General features: G+C 38.7%; 1 protein-coding gene across 1 annotated transcript in view; it reads right to left on the bottom strand.

Annotated features, from left to right (window-relative positions):
- Positions 1-27,841, bottom strand: part of SCAF8 (SR-related CTD-associated factor 8) — an 86,904-nt gene that overhangs the window by 24,329 nt on the left and 34,734 nt on the right. The window contains exons 7-14 of the mRNA XM_006868476.1: positions 20,643-20,819; positions 18,318-18,397; positions 14,032-14,146; positions 9,007-9,138; positions 8,677-8,789; positions 7,419-7,612; positions 5,225-5,325; positions 481-594 (exon numbers count right to left, since the gene is read on the bottom strand). Of these exons, the coding sequence (XP_006868538.1) occupies positions 481-594; positions 5,225-5,325; positions 7,419-7,612; positions 8,677-8,789; positions 9,007-9,138; positions 14,032-14,146; positions 18,318-18,397; positions 20,643-20,819 (1,026 nt within the window). The remainder of the gene's footprint in view (positions 1-480; positions 595-5,224; positions 5,326-7,418; positions 7,613-8,676; positions 8,790-9,006; positions 9,139-14,031; positions 14,147-18,317; positions 18,398-20,642; positions 20,820-27,841) is intronic.

The raw sequence follows: 27,841 nt of genomic DNA, 5'->3' as shown, positions 1-27,841 counted from the left end.
ATATATATCCATATACACTAATCTTTCCTAAAGATCTTGTTTGTGTAAGAACAGGAAATGTTAAAAAAAAAAAGAAGAAGAAGAAGAAGAAGAAGGAATTAACAATATGAGAATGAGATTAGGAAGGCAGAAAGGAAGAAGTGAATGAAAGACAAACTTGTTAGACCAGAAGTGTTCTGCTTAGAAACCAGTGCCCTGGCTAAAGTAGAGAACTGTACATGTGTGATGTCAAAGATCCATTGACTAAAACATGGTTACTGTGCTTATTTTAAGTTCCATCTAATTTAATACCTCAGCAATGCTAAAATAATATACTTTCTGACTAGGCTTGCTCATGATGCTAAAAGAAGATTAAATAGAGGGAAAGTCTAATAACTCAAACTAGCAAGTACATGATGCTTTCAGATGAAAAACTCAAGACGTTAATATGTACTAACTACAATAGTGCCCTGTGTAACCCCCACCTCCACAAAATCTCACCTTGATGACTTTAGACCCAATTTTATATGATCCAGAACTGAGTTTCTGAAGAGCCCGAAACGCATCTTGTCGGTGAACCATACAGACATAAGCACAGCCCCTGGGAGGAATCATCTATTTAATTAAAGAAAAAATGTTTAAACCATTAGAAAGAGTACATAAGGAGAGCAATTAGTTAGAAAACAGAACATTAACTAATGACTTATGTAGCTGTTGCTGCGGTGTATTTGTCAAGCCGTTTCCAACTCATAGCAGCCCCATGTGACAGAATAGAACTGCCTCATAAGGTTTACTAGACTGTAAATCTTTATAGGAGCAGATTGCCAGATCTTTCTCCCTGCTATTCCAATTCAATTTTGACAGGTTAGTTACTGAATTGTTATATCCTTTCTTCCTTCTGCAATCTTTTATCAGTAGGATACTAGGCTTTTGTTTTTAAGAATCTAATTTTTTTCTCCTGAGTATTTACTTCATTTAGAGTTTGTAGGGCAGATAACAGGAAAATATTGGTAGACTCAAATATTACTGAAAATGAACAAGTACAGAATGTCTACTTTTCCTACCTTTTATTACATGTTAGTTAGGAAGCAATAAATACGTGGTTCTAAGAAGTATTTTATGCTTTTTAGGCTTTGAGAAATCAAGAACTTCTGTTCTACTTATTTTGTTACAGTAGTTCCAAAACTGTCATCATTTATATAACATACTTCCATATTTGTTATAACCTTCTATCACATGTAAAATCAATTACTTTAAAAATCCCAAAACATAAAACTAATCTGGTCTTATTCTAAGCCATGATCTGTGTGAAATTGGAAACCCTGTGTGCCAATGAATAAAAATAGGAGTCCTGGTGGTTAAGTGAAGCCCTTGACTGCTGACTGGGCCAAAGACCCGGAGATCTGCTTCTGGAAAGATCACAGCCAAAAAAGGCCTGTGGGGCAGTTCTACTCTGCCACATGGATTCCAGGAGTCACCTCAACATGTGACAGTAAGAAAAACACGAAAGAACCTGAAGACAAAACACAAGGGGGCTCCAAAACGCTCACGGAACATTTCATTAGCTTTTCACTCCAACTTTTCCACAAACTTTCTTAAGTTCCCTTGTATGTATAATACCATACATACCAGATGAAAGAGAAATAATATATTGCAAGGCCAACATATCTAAAGTCATATAAAATATTCTAATTAGTATTTCATTTTTTCCAAGTGCTACTAAGCAATAAATGAGATTTTTTTTTTGATGTGAAGAAGGACCTAATGCTTAAAAAGGAGCTCTAATAGTACAGTGAATTTCAATCTAGGCTGCTAACTGTGAAGAATTGATCAGCAGTTCAAACCTACCAGCTGCTCCACGGGAGAAAGATGCTGCTGCTTTCTGCTTCCGTAAAGATTTACAGACTCACAAACCCTGTACAGGGTCACTGTGAGTCAGAACTAACTCCAAGGTACACAACCACCACCTAATCCTTCTTTTAAAACTTACAGACACTTGATAATAAAGATGAAGCCTTACATTTTCATAAAATTATATTTTGCCAAAGAATTTTAGGGAAAAGTCTGCAACATGAATACAGCAATAAACTCGGTGTAAGAACTAGACTGCCTTTTGTTTACAAAAAGAAATGAACTATTCGGTAATTTGCCAAATCAATGTATTAGTTCAGAGATCTAGGTACAGCACTTCAATTTGTCTCTGAAGAACTCAAAAGATATTCTATTGCTTTACTAGTACTTAATAGCTAATAGGAGCTCTGGTAGCGTAGTGGTTACAAATTGGGCTGCGCACCGCAAGGTCAGCAGTTCGAAACAACCAGCTGTTCCGCGGGAGAAAGATGAGGCTTTCTGCTCCCATAAAGATTTGCAGCCTTGGAAACCCTGTACAGGGTCGCTATGGGTCGGAACCGACTCGACGACACATAACAACAACAACAATAGCTAATGAGCTCTATTTGTCAAAATAATAACCATAGTTTTGCTGTCCTCAGTTTACCACCAATATTCTCAAAAGTTCCGTGAAGTCAACCTAACTCCATACAAACTGCACTTGGAATGTAGTTTAAGCTTCTTACCAAACACTAGGAGTCTTTTGTTCAAGCTCACCATGACCGACTGAATACCAAATCAAAAACGGACTCTTCTCAATCCGCAAACTCCCTAAAACCAAGTGAAATGTTTACAAAGCTCCCGTAAGTTTTTCAAATCCTGGAACCTACCACCAGTGAGTCTACTCTCAAAATAACTTAAGTCCCTGTCATCTGTCAACACCGTACATACAGAAGGCAACGTTGCAGAGCAGGGAGAAATGCAAGTAAATGTTCAAATAGCCTGAAGAAAGAGAGACCACAAATGGCATCTGCAACATGCATATCCAACATGCTACAATACATGAAGGCGGACGTTCCTCAGAGCAGGTTCTAGCCTGCTCAGAATGTACAGCTGTTGTACCAAGGGTATTCCTATTTTGTTTAAACATTAGAACATATTTCCACCAGCTTAAGAGTAGAAGAAGATCAGAAAAAATATCAAAAAGGTTATGCAATGAAAAGTAGTTGATATTTTGACAGGAGAAATTTAAGTGATGAGTAAGAGAATCCTACAGCATAACTCTGATGTAGAAAGAGGAACCTGCAATGCCCATGCTACAACAGTGAACTCTAGAAACCATGGGTAAAATGACAACTAAATTAATCCAGCTCTTATGAAGCTCCAATGAGATTGATTAGACAAGCATGTTCTTGAGAGTAAAACAGGAAATGCTAAACTCACAATTTAAATTAACAGTGCTAACATTAATACAGAAAAATCAAGTTTCCCCCTAATAAGGAAGGTTGAGATAAAAGACAGAACAGAAAATGCAGATAACTTTTTAGCAAAATAATGATAAATGCTCATATGAACCGAGAGTAAATAGACAAAGGCTCACAAAACAGACTAAATGCTTTAGAGAAAGAAAGACCGCTTAAGGGAAATAAGACCCAATATATCCAGACTACACTCCCAGCTAAGGTTACTCAAGGTATAAGTAGATTTGTGTTATCTTTCAGTAACCCAGAAATTAATTGGAACTTAATCCAACAGCATTTTAGGAGGTTGTGGAACAATATACACTTGTCTGGGGATATTCATCAGCTACATGCTCAAACTTATGATATAAGTAATTCTCAAAGTGAACACTGAGTGGCTACTGATTTGCTACCCATGCTAGAGAGTAAGATCCCCTAAGAACTGGATTGAACCTCAGCATAGTGATCCTGCTTGGTCACCTTAGAGCAGGTGGTGGACCGGCAACGTCGGACGCATGGGGTCCCCAGCTGATCTCCTCCCTCCCTGCCTTCCTCGGATGGCGGCTGTTTATGCTGGACGTGCGGCCAGAGATGGGTAAGGATCACGTGGAACCTCGGCTACTTAAGACAGAGACATTGCCATGCTGCAATGAGTCTCAATGACTGGTAAGACTGAGGAATTCGCACTGACCACCTAAGACAGGCAGAGTCCCTTAAACAATCAATAAATGAGGAGGACTCAGATGCAGACAGTACAGATCCGGTCAGAAGGTCAAGCCCCTGTGGGCCCAAGCGTTGTTGACCGTCCAAACCATAGGCTCTGAGGATCAGACTCTAGCCACCTAGTAGACATAGCAAACTGTCCCTCATCTGATTATTCAGTAATGCTTGTTAGTAATCTCATACATGAGCCCTGGATATCCACAGACAAATGTAAAAACCTTCCCTAAAAGCCGAGACTGTAAATTCCAAAAAGCCAAGCCCCCCCCCCCCCCCCTCCAAAAACAAAAAAAGGCTAAAGAGGATAGAGAGAAACACTGTAAACTGATGATATATGGCAGGGATAATAATCAATGTAATGAAACAAGCTCTAGGAATGGTTGAATGTGAAGCTGATGATGTGCCCTGTAAACTTTCATTCAATGCAAAATAAAAACATTTAATTTAAAAAAAAAAAAGATAAACGGTCCAAAGACCATAAAAGCATACCAATACTGCCTTAAAATCATAGATGTAATGAATTTTAAGTCTCCTCAAAGAAACAAATGACTATAAAATGCTCAGTTGACTTAGAACTTTTATTTCACAACCTAGAATTTACAAACTGAAAGGATGAGGGAGAGATGGGGCAGCAAATGGTTTGTATGGATAAAACTAGAATGGCCAACTAAGGACGTTTTGACATAACTCTTGGGAAAAAGCAACAGGTCTGGAGGAAGAAGATATTCCAAGGCAGCTATGGGGTAAGGCAAAGTCACTGAAAAAATGAGACTGAGGAGGGAAAAGTTTTGTTCAAGTGACCAGAGTTTCTCTAACACACAGGTGTGCTTTGTGTGATTAAAAAATCACCCAAGATGACTACAGAAAAATCTAGCAAAAGAGAGTAAGGACCCAGGTCCACGTGTATCTCATGCACAGGTGACTGCAATTCTGTGGGATTCAGTTTCCTCACTTGTATATAAAAACGGGAATGGGTAGTGTTTAAATTAGGTCACACAGAGGGTTCTTGCTAACTTGAATATTTTAAATAAGCAAGTGCTACACAACACCTCAGAATATCCTGTTAGAATTCCATTTATAAAAAGAAAACTTATTTAAGCAAAGAAACAGTACAACAGAACAGTCAAAGAAATGCGGAAAATAATCCTTGTAAAGATGTGTTATTTAAGTCAAACATTGGGGTAATGAGGGTGAAACCAAGGTGGCTCTTTAACTTACTAAGAGCTGATACTCACATTGATGGATTCAATTTGTCCAAACTCTTCAAACAAGTTAGTTAAATCTTGCTGTGTCGCTTTCTTGTCCACCTGACCAACCCACAGCGTAGTGCTACAGACTGTAAAGAAATGCAAAACAAATAATCAGGGACACATTTCTCTCAATCAGCTAAGGAAAAACACTAATGATTATAAGAAACTAAATGTAAAACAGTATTCTCTAAATACCTGTCAAGGGATACTTACATCTGCTTTATCTAATATAAAGTAAAATCCCAGGTAAAGTAAGTGACTTCAAAAAGCTTGTGGGAAAATGTCATCGTCCATTTCCACTTTTCCAAGAACGTTGGAAGCTCCTCCATACAGTCACATCTATGCCACTTCTGCTCTAACTTGGCTGCATATCTGAACCACATCTAGATTCCTGGGTCTTACTTTAAGAGATGACAGACCCAGAATTGGATTTTTTAAGATTCCCTAGATAATTGTAATGTACAACAGTTTCAAATCTACATTTCATTGCAATTCTATCTGTGTGTTTTTTTGTGCATCCTTCTGTGCTGGAATCATTAAGTGGGTGTCTTTACCTAAGCAACAGTGAAATATGAAAACGGGGCCCTGCTAACATTGTGGATTAGGCATTGGGCTGCTAATCAGCTGTGCAAAACCACCAGCTGCCCCACCAGACAAAAGCAGCAGCTTTTTGCTCCTGTAAAGGTTTACAGTCTCGGAAACCCTGTACAAGGTCTGTCTCTATGAATGAAAATCAACTCAACAGTAGTGAGTATGGTTGTTTGAATTTATTACGAACAGGGAAGATATAAAGTCCTGGAGGTGCAATTGTTAAAAGCTTGGTGGTGAACTGAAAGATGGACAGTTGCAGCTCAGCAGCCTGTTCTATGAGAACGAGGTGTGTCAGTCATCCTCCAAGGCAGTCCTACTCTGTACTGTGGGTCTCTCAGTACAATCAATGACAATGGGTTTGAGTTTCATTAAGGCAGTTTTACTCCAGAGCAAGTTTATCCCCTAAGATGACCATTTCAAAATCTCTCCTAAATGCTAGGTTTTCAACCAAGTCTTTCCACTCTGGTTGGTCAGTGCTTGTAAATTTTGGAAATTGTTCCCTTGGCTTACAGATCTCTGGGAGTTGCTGCAACCCTACCAGGTAGGTATCCTTTGCTTCATGGAGTCTCACTTTGGGTAGCCAGAGAACGGAGGAGCATTCTAGAGACTGGACGGTCAGACCTTTGCCATTATGTCTGTATTGACCAGCTACTAAAATGTTTGTTTGCATTTGGTCCCCTACCCTAATGGACAAATAGAACCTTCTAGACTAGGAGTATCAATATGATTAACGTTGGATCCCATAATCAGAGATGGTTCTGACATGACAGCCATGACCTGCTTAAATTCTCAAGTCCTCATAACATGACCCTGACCCCCCCTTTGATTGTTCCCAACTCATACATAGTAACCATGCATAGGATTTCTAAAGAACAGTTGGTGGGTCTGAACCACCAACCTTAGCAGTCCAGTGCTTACCCTAAAGCACCATACTGGGACTCCTGTGTGATCTATGAGTTCCCCTTAAAGTCAAAGCCCACCAAGAATCCTCTGATTACAACTCATTTCACAGTACCTCCCCCTATTCTATCACTATCAAATTTGTTCTAATCACACAATTCAAATGACATACAAAGGGAATAATGTTTGAACCAAAGGAATTTCTTCCCCTGCACATTTGTCACAGTGTTGGATGTTCAACACAAGTGCATGTTTTGCTGAAGAATGATTCCTCCAGACCTGGTGGGCAAAGATCACGGCTGTCCAGGATACAGACTCCAGCTTGGGCCACTTTGTATCTTTAGTCAAATCATGTTCCTGGTGTGGCACTGTGGGTTAATGTGCTGGACTACATGGTAGGTTTGGACTGCATAGTAGTTTTGAAACACAGGCTCGGTGGTTCAAGCTCACCAGCTGCTCAGGGTCACTATGAGTTGGAATCGACTCTACAGCACTTAACTAGAACAACATCAAAATGCTACTCTTTTTTCTTCTTTCCTCTACCATACTGCAAACCCCTAAGATGAGATTATTCATCGATCAAACCATGTGTCCAATTCTTCGTATCAAAATGAGATTAACACCATTTGTAGACAGATTCTTCACTTTGTTTGGATCAGAGAGTGTTATGTTATAGCACACTACTTACCACTCAGAGTTTTGGATCTAATCGGAGGCAGCCCCTTTTTCTGCCGCTCTTTCTCTCTTTCTCTCGCTCTCCTTTCACTGGAGTAGGACCGTGATGACTTCCTCTTCCTTTCTCGGGAGCGCGAGCGCGAGCGCTTTCTGTGTTTGCGTTTTCGAGAACCAGACCGGGACCTAGACCTGCGTTTTCTTGGTGATCTACTAAAAAATTGAAATAAAATCGTGTGACTCTACTGAAAGTGCTGTCATTCTGTCAAATTTTTCTCTTCTCAGCGAGGGGGAAAAAAACAAAACAAAAAATGAATGTCTTACATGTAGCTACCTCCTGAAATACTTATAAGTATATTCAAGTATCATACATACAATCTCATAAACCCAAGCACTATCCAGGTCCACGTGAGTCCCAAGTCTATGTGCAAGCAGTTCTTACTGAATGAAATTGGTGACTGCTCATAACCCAAAAAGAGGAGAGAAGGGGATACTATACAAGGTTTCACTTTCTCTTAGTGTCTTCCAACACTGTTGAAACCGGTGTCAAAAAGCCTGAGAATGAAAGCACAATGACTCTACAAGTGACAGAGCTGCTACAAGGCAGAGTACTCTCTAAGAGCAGGAAGGAGGACATGCACTGTGCAAATTCACCTAGCACTTTTCAGTCGCTCAAATTGTATTGGTGTCTGACTTCACAACAACATAAACAGAAATATCGTTTCCTCTTTTTATTACTGAACATTTTCTAAATGAAATGGAATATGGAAAACATTAACTTGTATTTCTCACTTGGTTCCTCTATAGCTTGACTGATCACTAGTTCAAGGCAATTATATTCTAAGCTCGGCATCATCATATTATTCACTAAAATGTTATTGTTGTTGTTAAGTGCCTTTGAGTCGATTCTGACTCACAGCGACCCTGTACAGGGTTTCCAAGGTGCAGCTAGTGAGTTAAATCTGCCGACCTTGCAGTTCAAAACCAGCCTGGCGATCCAGTGCTTATCACTAAAATAATGAAGAGTAATTGAAATTCCCAGGCTTATAATATGAATGCTATTGTTTATAAATTATTCAAAAAATTAGCAATAGGTAAATCCCTATTTAATTAAAAAAGAAACAAAGTTAATTAAGTTTTTACAATTCTGAACTATGTCTGAGTATGTAAAAAAAGACGTTCTGACAAAATAATTTCACTTCATCTTGATGCAAAGACAGAATCAGCATTTTGAAGGCTAACACACACACAGCTAGTATTAAACATCATAGAACCTTGAACGAGATCGTGAACGTGTTCTTGATCTTGAGCGAACAGCCACTTTTTTTGCTTCTTGTTCAAAGATCTCCTCCACCACTACATCTTGCCCTTCATCTATATCCATATCCTTGAAAGGCAAAAGAAAAAGAAAAAGCTTATATATAATGACAATATATAGATATATAATGGCAATAATTCTGACTTAAACAATCAATAGGCATTAATGGCAGATATATAATGGTCAAAGAAGCTCAAAAAAAACTTAGGACATATTCATTATAATTTAAAACACTTTCTCTACTTAACTTAAGAAATGTATGAGCCATAAATGTGGTTTCTTTTACCTGCTGTTGAATATCTATGGAATCATCCAAATTTGCTTCTGGTTCAAGAAACTGCTGCTGACTGCTCCCCTGGGAAGGGGATGCTGAGTGCTCTGAGCCAAAGGGTCCCTCCTGACTATCTTGAGGGGTTGCCTATTGAGAAGGATGGAAAAACACACACACGTTAGAAAAGCATTCATTTTACTACACATTCAAATTCAGGGATAGTTCCTGTTGTTCAGTCACTACCCTGGAAACAGCACAATTGTGTGTTTATATAAATATGGTGGTGATTATGTGCTGTGGAGCCGGTTTCGACTCACAGCAACCCTGTACCGGGTTTCCGAGGCTGTAAATCTTTACGGGAACAGAAAGCCTCATCTTTCTCCTGTGGAACAGCTGGTAGTTTCGAACTGCTGACCTTGAGGTTCGCAGTCTGATTCGTAACCACTACACTACCAGACCCAATCCAGAGATAAATCCCACGTTAAATCTTTTATGAGATAAGCAATCAAATGCTCCACTTTTACATAAACCAAGGTTTGGTTAATAGCAGGGAGCAACCCCCCATAAAAAGGGGTGAGGAGCTACAGGACTGAAGGAGATGTGAGAGAAACAGTAGAAAATACAAGCTCTGAAGGAGTAATTTTAGATTTTCTAATGAATGATATAGCACTGTTAAAGGAATCTAGAATTACAATGACAGCATTAATAAAAATGCTATACATAATAGTTCAAGGAAGTATTTTATATTAAAAAATTAAGTCACATATTACATATATAAAAGCAAAACACAGCTCAAATGCCAGTGTCAAAACCATTATTCTAGAAAAACCATTCACAACTTTACTAGTTTATTTCTTTAATGGGTCTCTCTATGAAACTGAAAACACCCTCACTGGAATCTGAAATCTCCAATTTCATTTTATAGTCCAGGAGAACCAACCTGTTATCAAATATATACAACTGCTATTTTGTGCGTGGTACACTTCAACAACATCATTAAATAGATAAGAAATCTGAATAGTTTACTATCTTCAAAACACAACTACTTCAAAGCAAGACCAAACTGATAAAAATATCACTCTCACTCTAAAGGCAATACAACTGGGGGAGGGACGACGTATAGGGAGGACAACCGTATCATAATTAAGAGCAAACTGAACATCAAAAAAAGTTTCAAGTATCTTTTGATACTAACGAGGAAACAGGTTCCCCAAGGATCAGTAAAACAAATAAAAGCTGCAGTTACAATTAGAACAGATAGCAGTGCACTGACTACTCATTAAAAGCTTGAACACCACACTGACCAGAAAATTAGCAAATAAGCTTAGTCTTCCAGAGTAAATCAAGACATGTACTGAAAACCTGCCTCAAGCCTTTCAAACGGCATAACAAGAATTTTTACTTATACAAGATAGGTTCACAGTTCATTCTCAGTCTTACTGTTGGGCTCTAACTCAGTAGTCACATATTCCTTACACAATGATTACTTCTTTCACCATACACCTGAAACCCCATGTATCTACTCCAACCCTGTTGGTTTCTCATCTTTAAGTAATCTATTTAATGTGTTGATGTGTTAACCTTTAGTAACCAACAGGATCTGTTTGCAATTATTTTTTGTTTTGAGTTTCCTTTTGAGTAGTTTAACCTGTTTGAAGGAATTCTTTCTTAGTAGTCTTATGAAGAACAGGCCTCTTTACTTTTTTAAAAAGAAGCTAACATTATTCTATCTTGAAAGTAGCACTAAGTCTACTGGCCCTTGAAATTAAATCTAAGAAATGTTATAGGACACAGAGATTTATTTTCCTGTGTCTTGAAAATTTTGGTACTTCATCAAGCTAGGAATTTTTTCATAACTACTCAATTATCCATCAACTATTCTCCATTATGTTAAAAGAATGAAAAAAATAAAACAAAGATCAATGGATTGGTAGGCGGATAATAAAATAGTGATATCAATCACTGTAATTTGATTTTATTGCATTGTCAAAAATATTCCATCATATTTCAAGATGGCACAAAGTAATCTAGTTTATCTTTCCTTATTCAATCTTTTCATCTTTACCCTAACAGAACAGTAAAGAAAACTGAGACATCATGAGAACAATCAGAAGAAGAACGCAATGCTATGGATTAGCACCACTTCCGACTATAATGGTAACAACAAGGCAATGTATCATATATATACAAGTGCAATTGCTGACTTGAGTTTTCAGGTAACCATATCATGTATATTGTTGTTGTTAAGTGCCATCAAATCGACTCCGACCCATAGGGACCCTGCAGAGAGTTTCCAAGGAGCAGCTGATGAGCATGACCCGCTGACCTTGCAGTTGAAACATCTTTGCAGTCTGGAGCATTAACCCACATCGCCACATCATATCTTGTATAGATTGCTCAAATTCAAGAAGTTGATGAATGAAACCTAAACTTCTAAGAAAAAGAAGGAAATATGCTAGTGTCATCCACTTAGACGTCATCCGACCGTACACTGCAGAAGAACCTGGGCTGCTCCATGTGGTCTGAAGAAGGCATGAGGCAAGTGACAGTGAGAGCGGCTCTCCTGTAGGAGTTCGGGCTCCGAGGTTTAATACAAAAAGGCAGCTATGCTGACGTTCTATTAAGATTCCTAATGCTCACCCCCCAGCCCACCCCATCACTCCACTCTCACTTCTGTCAATTATTTGTAGCGCATGGCTTAAAAAAATTTTTAAATGAAGAGGGTCACTGGATCCAGGTGATAGTGACTATTTTTCCTGGTGTAATAACATACATCCTTATCTATATCCTGGTACAAACATCCCTCGTTTCTTCAGCACTATCTACCAAGTAAACATAAAAGTGTTGAGTGAAATAAAGACAAAGAGAACAGGCGCTGGCAACATCCTTTCAAGACTGGCATTAACATTCATGAAGCATCACACTTTGATCAGTTATAAATCTACTGAAATACTTAGTCAAATATCTTACTGAAATCCACACGTATAAGCCCTAGACCATTTTCCAAGGAAACGCTATACAGGTGAGTTTGAACCACGACCAGCAGTTCAAACAGACCTTGTGGTCCAGTGCCTCTCCCACAGTGCCACACCAGGACTCCATATCCCTGAATTAAGGGGTCTACTAGGTCATCAGACTCAGGGTCATTACACAAGTTATTTGACATCAACCCATTTTAAGCAAAAAAGGGTTCCTAATAGCCCATCATAGACCTTATCATGTTCAATTGTACCCTTTCCATATTTTCCTGCATGAAAAATTTCAGTAATAAAATAAGTATCATTTTGGGATTCTGCTCCTTATCATTAAGTGGTGGAATCATCTTTAAATTTCTTGATTCTTAACATTCTTTTAAAAGCCCTTTTTATTTGCCTTACTATTTTCACCATCATTAGCATGTCATTTTGAGCTACAACTTCCCCGGACACTTCTCGATATTCTGATGTTATAATTATTGAAATCATCAACTCCAACTTGCTCAAGACAATAGAAACCATTCCTTTCGTGACATGATGTCTAGTCCCTTTATAATTGTGGCCACTCTTCTCGCAAAGTGTTCCAGTTTTTCATTGGTCCTTTAGTTTTATGGAGACTGAGACCTCAATAGGTTCTCCAGGTGTGTTCAGAGCTGTCATGAGCAGAGTGGTACTATCAACCTGATTCTGTTATCTAAGACACTACAACAAATCTGAAGCAGCCAGCTTGAGCTTACTGTTCAACAGAAACACCTCATTTTATTATATTCTTAAATAGCCTAAGAACTAATGACATGATTATTAAATTTAACCATCACCATTACAGCCCACGAGCCAGCTGTGTGACATCTGACTTCTCATATTGGGTTCGTCAGTGCCAGCAGCTAAAGGAATCAGAAAACGCCTCCAACCTACTAACTTGGGACATGCCAGCCTCCACAAGCTTATTCATGATATCCTTAACTTACTCTCTATCAAATATATGGAGTCCACATATAGTTAAGCACTAGAGACTGCTAAACAAAAGGTCAATGGTTCAAACCCACCAGGGGCTCCAAAGAAGTGCTATGCAGGGTGACTATGAGTCAGAATTAAATGGCACGTAAGCATTATCGAGGTTAAACCCAGTTCAAATCTACCAGTCACTCCTAGTAAACATCATACAGGGTCGCTATGAGTCAGAGCCGACTTGACAACACTACCAACAACATATACACACTTCACTAGTTTTGCTTCTCTCGAGAACCAACCTAGGATAATGTCAAAACATCGAGAGAGGAAAAAAAAAACAAAAAAAAAACATTGAGAGCATTGGGAAGTATGTATTGGGAGAAAGGAGGCGAATGGTTCCTCCTCATCTTGCATCTCTAAATATCTCTCATCTAGAGCAGAAATAAGCTTTGTAATGGGTTTAATTTTTACCTCTGTAATTTAAACATACTTTACTGATTCTGGGTCAGTAGTTTTTTACATTTTGTCATTCCTGAAATTTAAGATTCTTATCAATGGCATGTTGTCCTGTACTTGGGAGTGTTTAAAAATTCATGACTATCCACATAATATTTGCATCTTAAGAATGATGATCTATATGGTATTAGCTGTATACTTTGACTAAATGTGTCTACAACATGCCTAATAAAGGTACTGCCACATGGCAATGTTTTACTTTAAAGCAGCAATTGGCTCGATCACCATCATGAATAGAAAAAGCATCACTGTCCACCTTGATAGGAAACTGACGATGCAGGAAAGCATGTAAGTTTTCAGCAATGACACTGAAACATAGCCTGTCTTCTGTTCTACATCCCCAAGACGCTGAAATTAATTTCTGCCATGCTCCCAATGGGTTAGTAAGTTGCCAGAACATGCTTTGGTTACAGCAAAAATATTAAAAGTTCTACGAAAACTGGTCTATTTAGTAATGGATAGATCATGATAACTTAGAAAGGAAATGATGTGACTGATAAAAAACCATATAGATTACAAAAGACTCTACAGACAAATAGACCAACTTTTAGACTACAGGAAGCAATCACTCAAAAGACCACAGGATGGGGATATAAACCTTCTGCGGCGGCTGCTCCAAGAGCTGCTGTCTAAGCTGCTCCAGATTCTGCTGCTGTAGCTGCTCTGCTATCTGATGAAAAATGGAATTGTTCACGGATTCGGAAACATGAGGACTAAGGAGAAAAAGCGAAAGAAAAAAAAAAAAATCAATGTTTTAATCTCACTAAAGAAAAAAACAACTGGAGTCAACAAAACATATTCTGCTAGTGTTATTATACATCAAAGTAACATAACAAATGGAATACTTCATTAATATGCATTATTAACACATTAATTAAACAAAAGTGCATTCTTCAGTAGTGTTCCAAGGGAAAACACGTTAGAGGTGTTCTGTTGAAGACCTGATATTGCTACTTCATGCCTCTAAAACCAGGTAAGATAGATACGACGCTGGAGAACGCTTGATAGAATTCTGCAAAATCAATGATTTGTTCATTTCAAATACCTTTTTTAGACAGCATAAGAAACAATTTATACACATGGACGTCACCAGATGGAATACACAGAAATCAAATTGACTACATTTGCGGAAAGAGACGATGGAAAAGCTCCATATCATCAGTGAAAACAAAGCCAGGGGAAGACAGTGAAACAGAATCAATTACTCATATGCAAATTCAAACTGAAGCTGAAGAAAATGAAAACATATCCAGAAGAGACAAAATATGATCTTGAATATATCCCACCTAAATTTAGGGATCATCTGATAAACAGATTTGATACATTAAACTCTAAAACCGTAGACCAGTTTTTTTTTGGGGGGGATGACAAAAAGAACATCATACAGGATGAAAACAAAAGGTCATTAAGAAGACAAGAAAGAAGGAAAAGATCAAAATGGTTGTCAGAAGAGACACTAAAACTTGCTCTCTAGAGTAGAGATGCTAAAGCAAATGGAAGAAATGAGGAGGTCCAAGAGCTGAACAGAAAATATCAAAGATCAGCTTGAGAAGATAAAGCCAAATATTATAATAAAATGTGCAAAGATCTGGAATCAGAAACTAAAAAGGAAGAACATGCTCAGCATTTCTCAGGCTGAGGGAACTGAAGAAAAAATTCAAGCCTCGACTTTATTTACTGAAAGATTCTCTGGGCAAATTATTGAATGATGCAGAAAGCATCAAGAGAAGATGGAAGGAATACACAAGAGTCACTGTACCAAAAGGAACTGGTTCATGTTCAACTGTTTCAAGAGGTAGCATATGATCAAGAGCCAATGACACTGATGGAGGAAGTCCAAGGTGCATTGAAGGCATTGGCACAGAACAAGGCACCAGGAATTGATGGAATAAAAACTGATATCTTCCAAGAAAGTAAAGCAACACAGGAGGCACTCAACTCACCTCTGCCAAGAAATTTGGAAGACAGCTATCTGGCCAACTGATTGGAAGAGATCCTATTTGTGCACATTCCAAAGAAAGATGACCCAATGGAACTCAGAAATCATTGGACAATCTCTTTGATATCCCACACAAGTAAAGTTTTACTAAAGGTAATATAGAGGTTCAAGCCGGATTCAGAACAGGCCGTGCAACGAGGGCTATCATTGATGGTGTCTGATGGATCTTGGCTGAAAGCAGAGAATATCTGAAAGATGTTTACCTGTGCTTCATTGACTATACAAAGGCTTTTGATTGTGTGGATCATGACAAGCTATGGACAACCTGGTGAAGTTTGAGTATCCCGGAACACTTAATTGTACTCATGAGGAATCTGTACCTGGACCAAGAGGCAGTTGTTCGAACAGATTTTGGAAAAATTGAATGGTTTAAAAATGAAAAAGGGTGTGTGACAGGGTTGCATTCTTTCACTATCTTTATTCAACCCGTATGTTGAGCAAATCAACGGAGAAGCTCAATTATATGAAAAAAAAAAAAAAAAACATGGCATCAGGATTGGAGGAAGACTGATCAACAACCTGCGATATGCAGATGATACAACCTTGCTTGCTGAAAGTGAAGAGGACTTAAAATTCTTATTGATGAAGATCAAAGAATACAGCCTTCGGTATGGATTACATCTCAATGCAAAGAAAACAAAATCCTCACCACTGGACCAATAAACAACATTCTTATCAATGGAGAAAATACTGAAGTTGCCAAGGACTTCATTTTTCTTGGATCAACAATCAACACTTATGGAAGCAGCAGTCAAAAAATCGAACAACGTATTGCATTAGGCAAATCTGCTGCACAAGACCTTTTAAATGTGTTGAAAAGCAAAGATGTCAGCTTGAGGACTAAGCTGCGCCTGACCCAAGCCATGATCTTTTCAATAACCTCATATGTATGTGAAAGTTGGACAGTGAATAAGGAAGACTATAGAAGAATTGATGCTTTTGAGTTGTGATGTTGGAAGAGACTATTGCCACGGACTGCCAAAAGAACCAATAGATCCATTTTGGAAGAAGTGCAGCCAGAGTGCTCCTTGGAGGCCAAACTTGGACTCTCATACTTTGGCCCTGTTGTCAGGAGGGACCAGTGACTGGAGAAGGCTATCATGTTTGGTAAGGTGTTGTTGTTGTTAAGTGCCGTTGAGTCGGTTCCGACCCATAGCAACCCTGTACAGGGTTTCCGAGGGTGTAAATCTTTACGGGAGTAGAAAGCCCCATCTTTCTCCCGCGGAGCCGCTGGTAGTTTCGAACCGCTGTCCTTAAGGTTTGCAGCCCAATTGGTAAGGTGTAGGGTCAGAGAAAAAGATGGAGATCCCCAACAAGATAGACTGGCCAAGTGGCAGCATCGATGGCGTCAAGTGTGGCAACAGTAGTGAGGCTGGCCCAGGATCGGGCATGTTTCGCTCTGCTGTGCTATACTCGGTACTGACAACAAAAAACAGGTAACATACTGCTTATTACACTAGAGCAGTTTTTTAAAAGTCTCAGCAAAACACTTGTAAAAACAGTTTAAAGTATTTAAATATTGCCACTTCAATTCTTTCTGTAACCATTAAAAGTCCCATTGCCATCAACTCAAGTCCGACTGCTGGTGACACCATGTGGTACAGAGCAGAATTGCTCCACAGGGTTTTCATGACTGATAGCTTTACAGACACAGATCGCCAGGCTGTTGCTTCTGTGGTGTGGCAAGGTGGTCCAGCACCAGTCATCTGCAACACCAAGGAACCTCTCTGACTAAAGGACAATGCAAATGGTCTACCAGTCGACACACAAGAAATCTATTAATTTCAAGTGACCAGACACTTAATATACAAACTACTATGCTTTCCTTGGGTAATCATAGATATAATCAACTTCACTATTCCACACCTGAAATGCACCTGGAAATCTGAGTGCCAAGATAGGACATGAATAAAAAAGAGGGTAACCCAAAAGGGGAAACCCATCAGTATGACGTAAAGTTTTGAACAGTTGGGAAAAAGTCTACTACATCTGCAGCAAATAAATCTCCAAGAAGAATGATATCTATCTTCACATTGTGAAAAGCGATGTCTCAAAAAAATAATGGAGTAAATCTTGGGCCAGTTTATAAGAATTTATGGAAACAGGATTCGGTTGAACAAAAGAACAAACAAAACACTTAATTTCTTGCATAGAAGGCATTCAAGCAGGATAAATAATCCTGTGTCAGGACTATCAAGATAAGACTTTTTGACTATACAGGAGATTTATCTAAATGGTATCAAATGGTACTTTCAAGTTTAAATTTTATAATCTAAAATACTAGCTTTTCATTTTTTCAAGTAAAATAGCATTATCAAGTCATCTTGCATGCTATGCCAATATATGAAACAGTAACATCTGCTAGAAATGTGAGTCCCAGAAGGTCCTCCCTTTTTGTCCAGCCTCTACGACTCATCTACCTTCAACACATCCACTCTACCACCTCTCTTCCTTCCCACAGGCCCTCTCACACATCCCCACACAATCTAGAGCGCTGAAGAGTGTCGGGGATGGGGAGGTGAGGGGACTCATCCAAATAGACCCATACAATCCATTTTGTTCAAAGAAAAAATGAAACTGTACAATCTCAATCCTTATTTCTGATAAATTTGCTGTGTCCTGGAATTTTTGAATACTTCCTAAAAGCAGCCCCTTGGTATTAGAATTTCTTTCCTGGTATTTCAAATGTTCTTATAGTAATTGCAGAGATCTGAGGAAGAGTAAAACTAATACAAGGAAGCAACAAGAGAACAATTCTCTCACCTGAGGTAATGTCAGTATTCCAAAGCAATAATCAACCCCAAGTTAGTTGTGAAAGTAAAATGAGCTGTTCAGAAGGCAAAGTGCTCCCCAATATTTATAAAGAAAAAGATAATAATTCTTACAGTTGGGAAGTTGGGATATCCTTTTTGGGTTCTTCACTGTGCTCAGAATCGTCTCCAAAATCAAATCTATCCATCAATTTCTGAGGGGAGAGGATGAAGGAGAAAAACAGACTTTAAAAGGACAGCAAAAGTTACAAACACTAATTTGCAGGTCGCTGAAATACCCTTAATTTACCTATAACACTTAATAGATAACTATTTTATAACACTTTATGCAATGATAGACTAAAATTTCATTTTAGACATACAAGGGGCATCGAAAGTGTGTGGAAAAATGGAATGTAATTAAAGATAATAGAGTTTTTCCATAAACTTTTTGAAGTCCCTGCCCTCATTCACTGCTTTATCAACAAACAAATCATGGCATAAACAGGACAAACACTAACACTGTAACTTTACAGAAGACCCAATTTACATAGTCCAGGGTAATACAGCTTGTTAAAAAAAAACTACAAATATGAACAATAGATGCAATTCCAGGTCAACTGTTATCTAAGAATGCTTGCTACATTAATTTGTTAATGTGTAAAGGCTTTTTATGTGGTCAAGCTATTTTGTTAAGTGTCTGAGTGGCACTGTTCCAATCAACAGTGACCCCATGCACAACAGAACAAAACAGGGCCTGGTCCTGTATCCTCCCAATTGTTGTTACATTTGAGATGATTTCTGCTGCCACTCCCATCTCACTGGAGTCTTTCTCTTTTCATTGACCCGCCACTTCACCAAGTTCTTCTCCAGGGACTGTCCCATCTAATAACAGTCCACAGTATGACACAAAGTTTCAACATCCCAGTTGTACTTCGTCCAACACAGGGTTTTTTTTTCTTTCTCATAGTCCAGGATACTTTTAAATATTGTTCTCCAACACCATAATCCAACTTTCACACACATACGAATTTATCAAAAACACCATGGCATGTGTCAGGTGTACCTTAGTTCTCAAACTGACATCTTTGTTCTTTAACACTTGAAAGAGATCTTTTGTAGCAGATTTGCCGAATACATTATTCGATTTCTTTGCTTTCCTGAGTTGTTGACTGATCAAAGCAAAAACAAATGCTTGTTATTTGTTATTTATTGGTCCATAATTATTGTGAGGTGCAATCCATAAGTGATGGCTGTAGTCTCTGCCATTCGTTAGTATTTTAAAAAACTTTACATACAATAAACAGGATTGTATCATCTGCACATTGCAGAATGTTAATGAATCTTCCTCCAATCCTGATGCCACATTTTTCTTCATATAATCCATCTTTTCAGATTACTGGTTCAGCATACAGATAGAATAATTATGGTAAAAGGATATAACATTTGTGCACATGTTCAGTATCCACTTGTTCTGTTTAAACAAATGCCTCTTGGGTTATGTACCGGTTCCTCATGAGCACAGTAAGTGTTCAGGAACACCCAGTCTTCGTTGTTGATGCCAGGTGAATGTTGACTGAAAGCAGAGAACACTAGAAAGATGTCTACTTACGCTATATTGGCTTTCAAACTGTGTGGCTCATGACAAGCAGTGGTTAACACTGGAAAGACGTTGTGGTTAGCAGCCCAGCTCACAAGCCACTAGGTTACCAGGGCTCCTTCAATTGATGTATAACATTCCAAAGGAAATTAGACCGTTTAGGACATTAACTATTTGACTTACAGGTTAATAAATAATTTTACCGACACAATTTGTCTTTTTAGTCAAAAGAAAATACTTTAAATGTTTCCAGTGGAATTATGAAATGAATTTTTTCAGAAGTCTTTTTAAACTTTAGAATGTGGCTAAGCACTTGGCTGCTATTCAAGAAGTCAGCAGTTGGAACCCACCGACAGGTCTGCAGAAGACAGCTGTGGCAGGCTGCTTCCAGGAAGATTACAGCTCTGCTCCGTCCACAGGGTCACGATGAGATGGGATCGACTCAATAGCAACAGCTTCAGCTGAGTGTTTGTGTACTACAGTCTGTATTAACACAGCTCTCTGCTAGAATGGAGGCCTGCTAGGGCGCTGTGCGTTCCTGCTGTGGACTGCAAGGTCATTGGTTCAAGTTCACCAGTCGCTCCTTGGAAACCGACTCAATGGCACTTAACAACAACAATGTGCTAAAATGCAATCAAAACATACATATGAATATATAAAATATTTAACTTATACACTTCATATGAAGTCCTGGTGTGGTTCTGTAAGATAGGCACTGGACTGCTAGCTAGTGGTTAAAACCCACCAGCCACTCCGTGGAAACCCTAGACAGAGACGCTGTGAGTTGGAACCGACTAGACGACACTTAATACCACCAACACTTCATGTACAGCAGGTCTGATATCCTAATAATGCTTTACCTTGTTGAAGGAGACTCCCTGTTCTAGAGGGTTCAGGGTGTTGGCGGCTGCAGCCGCGGCTGTGAGCTGTGCTGTAAGCGCCTGCAACTGTACCACAAGCCCAGCATCCAGGGCCTGCAGGATGGAAGGCTGAGGCTTCTGCTGCTGGATCTGTAAAGTTTGGATCAGCTGTTGCAGCTGAGAGGGAAAAAGAACAGGGTTACAGAACAAGTCTTGGGTTTTAAAGAATGCCAGTCTAAAACCTTTTAATCAATAAAACTAATCACTAAATTCTTTGGAGAACAAGGAAAAAATACTAAGGCATTTGAAAAATGTCACGGAAAAATTCTATTATCGTTCTATTACTCTTTCCCATAAACTTTTTGAAGTCCCTCATATACATCAACTTAAATGGATTTTTTTTTCAACTTTCTTTTCTGTACCACATAGTGCATGGTTTGTCTTGTTTCTGCAAAGTCAAAGAACTTTGAACAAAATAAAGGGTCACGCTCTGACAACCTGAGAAAGGTCGTCAAATCATGTCCATTTTCTCTACTACAAAATTTTTTCATCCCCTCTTCAATTAATTTCCTAATCTCTGAAAACAACAAGAAGCTTTTGCCATCTTTCATTTTCACCATATAGTACAATGTTCTTTGAAGCAAGAAAACAACTAAGAAACTTTTTTTCAAAGATGCTCTTGGAGTAGTCTGAGATGAGAGAATTAGTTAGTAAAGGTGAATGATGTCAACATGAATTTCCACTCGAACCCCATCCGTCGTCATAAAATACTGATACAAATACTAAAACCTGGATGGTTCATGAGTAAATAACCCTACAAATAACCCAAGAGTAACTAATTACGTACCAATTCAGATGTAAACCTGAGTAAAAAATGAAAATGCTCAGTTTAGAGAAATAAACTTATCATAACCATTGGTAATACTGATATTACAGACTAACCACTAAAGCCAGTGAGGATGAAATAGAAGAATTCTACAAACTTCTTCAATCAGAAATTGATCAAACATGCAATCAAGATATAGTGATCATTACTGGTGATTGGAATGCAAAGGTTGGGAGCAAAGAGGAAGGGTCAGTAGTTGGAAAATATAACCTCAGTGACAGAAATGATGCTGGAGATCGCATGATACAATTCTGCAAAATGAATGATTTGTTCATTTCAAATACCTTCTTGAGCCAGCATAAGAGATGACTTATACACATGGACCTCACCAGATGGAATACACAGAAATCAAACTGACTACATCTGAGGAAAGAGACAATGGAAAAGCTCCATTCCATTAGTCAAAACAAGGCAAGGGACAGATTGTGGAACAGACCATCAATTTCTGATATAGAAATTCAAACTGAAGCTGAAGAAAAGGAAAACAAGTCCTACCTGAAATTAGAGATCATCTGAAAAACAGTTTTGATGCATTAAACTCTAAATACCGAAGACCAGAAGAGTTGTGGGATGACATGAAGAACATCATACATGAAGAAAGCAAAAAGTCATTAGGAAGACAAGAAAGAATGAAAAGGTCAAAATGGACGTCAGAAAAGAGACACTGAAACTTGCTCTCCAGCGTAGAGATGATAAAGCAAATGAAGAAATAAGGAGGTACAAGAGCTGAACAGAAAATATCAAAGATCAGCTTGAGCAGATAAAGCCAAATACTACAACAAAACGTGCAAAGATCTGGAATCAGAAAACCGAAAAGAAAGAACATGCTCAGCATTTCTCAGGCTGAGGGAACTGAAGAAAAAATTCAAGCCTCGACTTTCGTTATTCAAAGATTGTCTGGGGAAATTACTGAATGATGCAGAAAGCAGCAAAAGAAGATGGAAGGAATACACAGAGTCACTGTACAGAAAAGAAATGGTTGATGTTCAACCGTTTCAATAGGTAGCATATGATCACGCGCCAATGATACTGAAGGAGGAAGTCCAAGGTGCATTGAAGGAAATGGCAAAAAACAAGGCACCAGGAATTGATGGAATCAAAATTAAAATCTTTCAAGAAAGTGAGATGGCACAGCAGGCACTCACTCATCTCTGTCAAGAAATTTGGAAGACAACTATCTGGCCAACTGATTGGAAGAGATCCTTATTTGTTCACAATCCAAACAGAGATGACCCAATGGAATGTGGAAATCATCGGATAATCTCTTTCTTATGCATGCAAATAAAGTTTTACTAAAGGTGCTACACAAATGGGTGGCAAGCATACACTGACAGAGAACTTCCAGAAGTTTAAGCCAGATTCAGAAAAGGCTGTGGAATGCAGGATAACATTGCTGGTGTCCGATGGATCTTGGCTGAAAGCAGAAAATACCAGCAAGATGTTTTCCTGTGCTTTACTGACTACACAAAGGCTTTTGATTGTGTGGATCATGACAAGCTACGGACAACCTTGTGAAGTAAGAGTATTCCAGAACACTTAATTGTGTGCATGAGGAATCTGTACCTACATCAAGCAGCAGCTGTTAGAACAGAACACGGGAACACTGGAATGTTTAAAATTAAGAAAGGTGTGTGACAAGGTTATATTGTTTCGCTATACTTATTCAACCTGTATGTTGAGCAAAATAATCAAAGAAACTGGGTTATATGAAGAAAAACGTGGCATCAGTACTGGAGGAAGACTCATTAACAACCTGCGATATGCAGATGATACAACCTTGCTTGCTGAAAGTGAAGAGGACTTTAAATTCTTACTGATGAAGATCAAAGAACACAGCCTTTGGTATGGATTGCATCTCAATGTAGAGAAAACAAAAATCCTCACCACTGGATCAATAAATAACATTCTTATCAATGGAGAAAAGACTGAAGTTGTCAAGGACTTCATTTTTCTTGGATCAACAATCAATACTCAGGGAAGCAGCAGTCAAGAGATCAAATGATATATTGCATTAGGCAAATCTGCTGCACAAGACCTTTTTAAAGAGTTGAAGAGGAAAGATGTCAGCTTGAGGACTAAGGGGCGCCTGACCCAAGCCATGGTATTTTCAATAACACATACGCATGTGAAAGCTGGACAGTGAATATGGAAGACTGTAGAATTGTTGCTTTTGAGTTATGGTGTTGGAGGAGAATATTCAAAGTGCCACAGGCTGCCAAATGAACCAACAGATACGTTTTGGATGAAGTGCAACCGAGTGCTCCTTGGAGGCCAAGATGGCCAAACCTGGTCTCTCATACTTCGGACATATTGTCAGGAGGGACCAGTCGCTGGAAAAGGGTATCCTGTTTGGTAAGGTGTAGGGCCAGAGAAAAAGAGGAAGACCCCTCAACTAGATGGACTGGCCAAGTGGCAGCATCGATGGACTCAAGTGTGGCAATGGTAGTGAGGTGAGCCCAGGATCAGGCAGTGTTTCATTCTGCTGTGCATAAGGTCGCTATGAGTCGGTACTGACTCGATGGCACCTAACAACAACATTGGTAATGAAGACACCTATGTTCTTTCAGTAAAGTTCAACTTACACTAACAGAAAGCACAAATACCAAGCAAGGTAACAGTGAAAAACAGGAATTTCATGTCTGCCTAGGATATAGTTAGATAAGAAGACAAACTAGGGTCACTGATCTCAAATAGACATTTGCTACAAAATTATTCATATGATGTTGTTGTTGTTGTTAAGTGCCGTCAAGTCAATTGCGACCCATAGCGACCCTGTACAGGGTTTCCGAGGCTGTAAATCTTTACGAGAGAAGAACGCCTCATCTTTCTCCCGCGGAACCGCTGGTAGTTTCAAACTGCTGACCTTAAGGTTCGCAGCCCAATTCATAACCACTACGCTACCTGAGCTCCTTATGATCGCAAAAATAAATAAATAAATAAAAGGACAAAAATACACAACTGTTTAAGTTACTGTACCCGGAAATTACCAAGCTGGTAAGACCAGCAAATAAAAGATATGAATCCAAAATCACCACAACTAAAAACAGAAAGTCAAATTTCAAATTCTGAGTGTTCCTTTTGACATTCCCATGCTCTCCTATAGTATTATATTCCTTTTAAAACACCATGTAACAACAGACCTGATTTTTTTTTCTATCCCAATTTCATTCAATCAATTACTATTTCTTATTGATTCTCTTTCTTCTGGCTTCCTGGTGTGGTGCTGAAGGATAAACACTGGACCCCAGGTGGGTTTGAACAGCAGGACTTGTGGTTCAAACACAGCAGCTGCTCTGCAGAAACCCTTTACAGAGTCCCTATGGGCTGAAAGTGACTCAACTGTACTGAATTAGCAACAATTCTTTCTTCTGTTTGTTTTCTGGAGAATCCTTCACTCCTGATAAAAATATTTTAATAAACATTTTTTCCTCAAATGAAAACATTTACTTAATAAATTATTCAAAATCTCATAAAATTTATAATTCTACAATGTTATCCAGTGTTCAGTTCATGTTTAGTTTTCCGTATGTATTGAAAATGAACAAACTGGGTCGATCTAAGACTACACACTGAATGGGTTTTTTTATTTAAGAGTCTAGAATAGAATAGCCCCCTTTTTGGACAGTATTTTTAGAGCCCACATCCTACTATACTCACATATCCATTACTTTTTTTCCTATAATCATTGTTACCAAAAGGAAAAGAATCCATTTTCAGATATCCCTCATCTCCACCCCATGATATGGTGGTGGTCGTGTGCTGAGTCGGTTGATTCCCAGTACAGGGTTTCAGAGGCTGTAAATCTTCATGGGTGCAGAAAGCCTCATTTATCCCTGTAGAGTACCTTGTTGTTTTGAAATGCTGACCTTGCAGTTAGCATCCTAACTTGCAACCCATTATGCTACCAGTGCTCCTTAACTCACATTATAATGCTACTCAATTTCTCTTGTGAAAGTACTGTTCAGGTCATGTTTGTTGTTGTTGTCGTGAAGTGCTTTTGAGTTGGTTCCGACCCAAAGCTACCCTGTATAGGGTTTCCGAGGAGCAGCTGGTGAGCTTGAACCACTGATCTGGCGGTTCTAAAAGCTTTGCAGTCTGGTGCTGTAACCCAGAGCGCCACACCAGGACTCGTTACTTGGACATAAATACTGCTGGCAATTCTTCAGCAGAACAATCAATCCTATATTCCTCAGTCCCGCCTATGTTGTTGTTAAGTGCCGTCTAGGCAGTTCCAACTCATAGGGATCCTGTACAGGATTTCCCAAGAGTGGCTGGTGGGTTTGAACTGGCGACCTTGCAGTGTAAACAGAGTTCCTTGTTTAATATCACATTAAACAATCAATATTAGTAACACAGTAAAATAACGGTCACTGAACACCTAAGGTGAAACCATACGAAAATACGGGGAAAGAAGGGTTTTAGTGTAAATGTGTGTATGTGTGTATATTTTTATAAATATATATGAAAAAAAACACAAAAACACGAGTACCATATTTTCCTGCATATAATGTAAGAAAGTAATGTCTACACCCATAAAGGACATAAGGAACCAATGTGTAGGGGAGTAGCACAGTTTGAAAATACTAAAGAACAGATATAGCAAGTACAAAGGTCTGAGGCGGGATTGTAAGAAGTGTATTTAAGGAACAGAAAAAGCCAATTTAGCTGGGGCAAATGAGTCAGAGGAACAGAGTTCATGAAGGGAAGAAGCAGGAGATATTATAAAAGATGGAAGGCACCAAGATTAATAAAAATATAGAGCAAACACATTTATTTAAAAAAAATCTATTAATCAAACTGAGGCCATCCCAGGCCTTGTGAAATGTCTGTACGGACTGGGCTTTTGCTCTGAAGGAGCCACTAGAAGACTCTACCAGACGAGTCAATGATCTCGTATGCTTTAAAAGAGTCACTGTAGACAGACAACAGCAGACAGGTAATCAGACTGAGTTAAATAATAACAGTGAGAAATGATCGTGGCTTGCACTACTGATGGAAGTGGTAAACTGTAGTCTGAAGGTCAGGATCTGTAAGAACCTGGATGTGAAGAGAGAGGAGCCTGGGAGCAAAGTGTTTACAATGAGATGAAGACAAACACATGCAGAGTCTGATTCTGCTTTGAAGGGAAGTCATTGGTTACTTTCAGTAGTCAGCTCACATCGCGTGACCCAAGCTTTACCAGCATGCCATCTCATACAGCTTTCAAAAATCAAAATACTCTTGTCTGTACAATAAAAAACCCTGAACAAATTGTTTCAGCCACATGCATTTCCTTTCATTCTAAATTTCCAGGACCATTTCATTTGATTTCTCTCATGATTCTTACCAATTTCTAATTTAGATTACACTATGCATTCGTATTGATGCATTAGGGTCCCAGTGGCCAGGAAATGTTTCTTATTTATCTTGTAGATCTCAGCACAAAGGGTTCCCCAATAGGAGATTCTCCTGGGGACCAGCCCTCACTAGAAGCCCATGAACCACCATGAAAACATTGTGAACCCGCCACTAAAACCCTATGTTTTGGGGGAAAGAAAGTGGTTGAATGTACCTTGAACACCCAGTAAATGCTTGATTATTGAATGCATGAAAAACAAGTACCACTAAAGTGATGCAATGCCACTGGATTTCAATGACTGAGCAACCTCTTTAGCAGAGTCTGATTCATGTTTAACGGTATAAGAAAGGGAGATGTAAGACAAGCAGAGACAGAAAGGTGAGATGTGAGACAAGCAAAGAAGCCAATGCTATTATGTAAAAGGGGAGTCCTGTGAGCAAAGGGAACACTAACAGAGATACGTATGAGCCCATGATAAAAAGTGTTGTAAAGGCAATGAAACGTCACAGTGGGAATAACTTTAAATACTAAGGTATAAGAGACTACATTTTATTCTATGTATGATATCCAAACCCTCAATGTTTCGGAGCCTAAATTTAAGATTCATATCAACATTAACAATGACTGTTTTTAAAGACTAATCTTGCATGGAAATAATGGATCAAAAAAGTAAGACAGAAAGCAAACAGACCGAAGGCAATTTAGAAAATGACATCAATAATCCAAAACTGAAGGAGGTGAACAAAGTAAGACACTGAATTTACTTGATAAACAGTCTTTACCCACAGCCAAAGACAGCTAAGCCAACAACTATGGCCTAAACGAGGCTTTAGTGGAATACTTCCAACGTAATTAAAACGTCATGGAACCAAAGACTAAGTTTATCTGTGCTTAACTCTCTCCCCTTACTTACAGAGAACGTTAAAGGTAAAAGTTTGTCTCACAAAATCACTGGATGTACTTGAAAGCAAGAGT

Source organism: Chrysochloris asiatica, unplaced genomic scaffold (assembly GCF_000296735.1).
Source record: "Chrysochloris asiatica unplaced genomic scaffold, ChrAsi1.0 scaffold00117, whole genome shotgun sequence".
NCBI classification, from domain to species: Eukaryota; Metazoa; Chordata; class Mammalia; order Afrosoricida; family Chrysochloridae; genus Chrysochloris; species Chrysochloris asiatica.
Note: the sequence above shows the minus strand (reverse complement) of the source record. Positions and strands in the feature narration are given on the sequence as shown.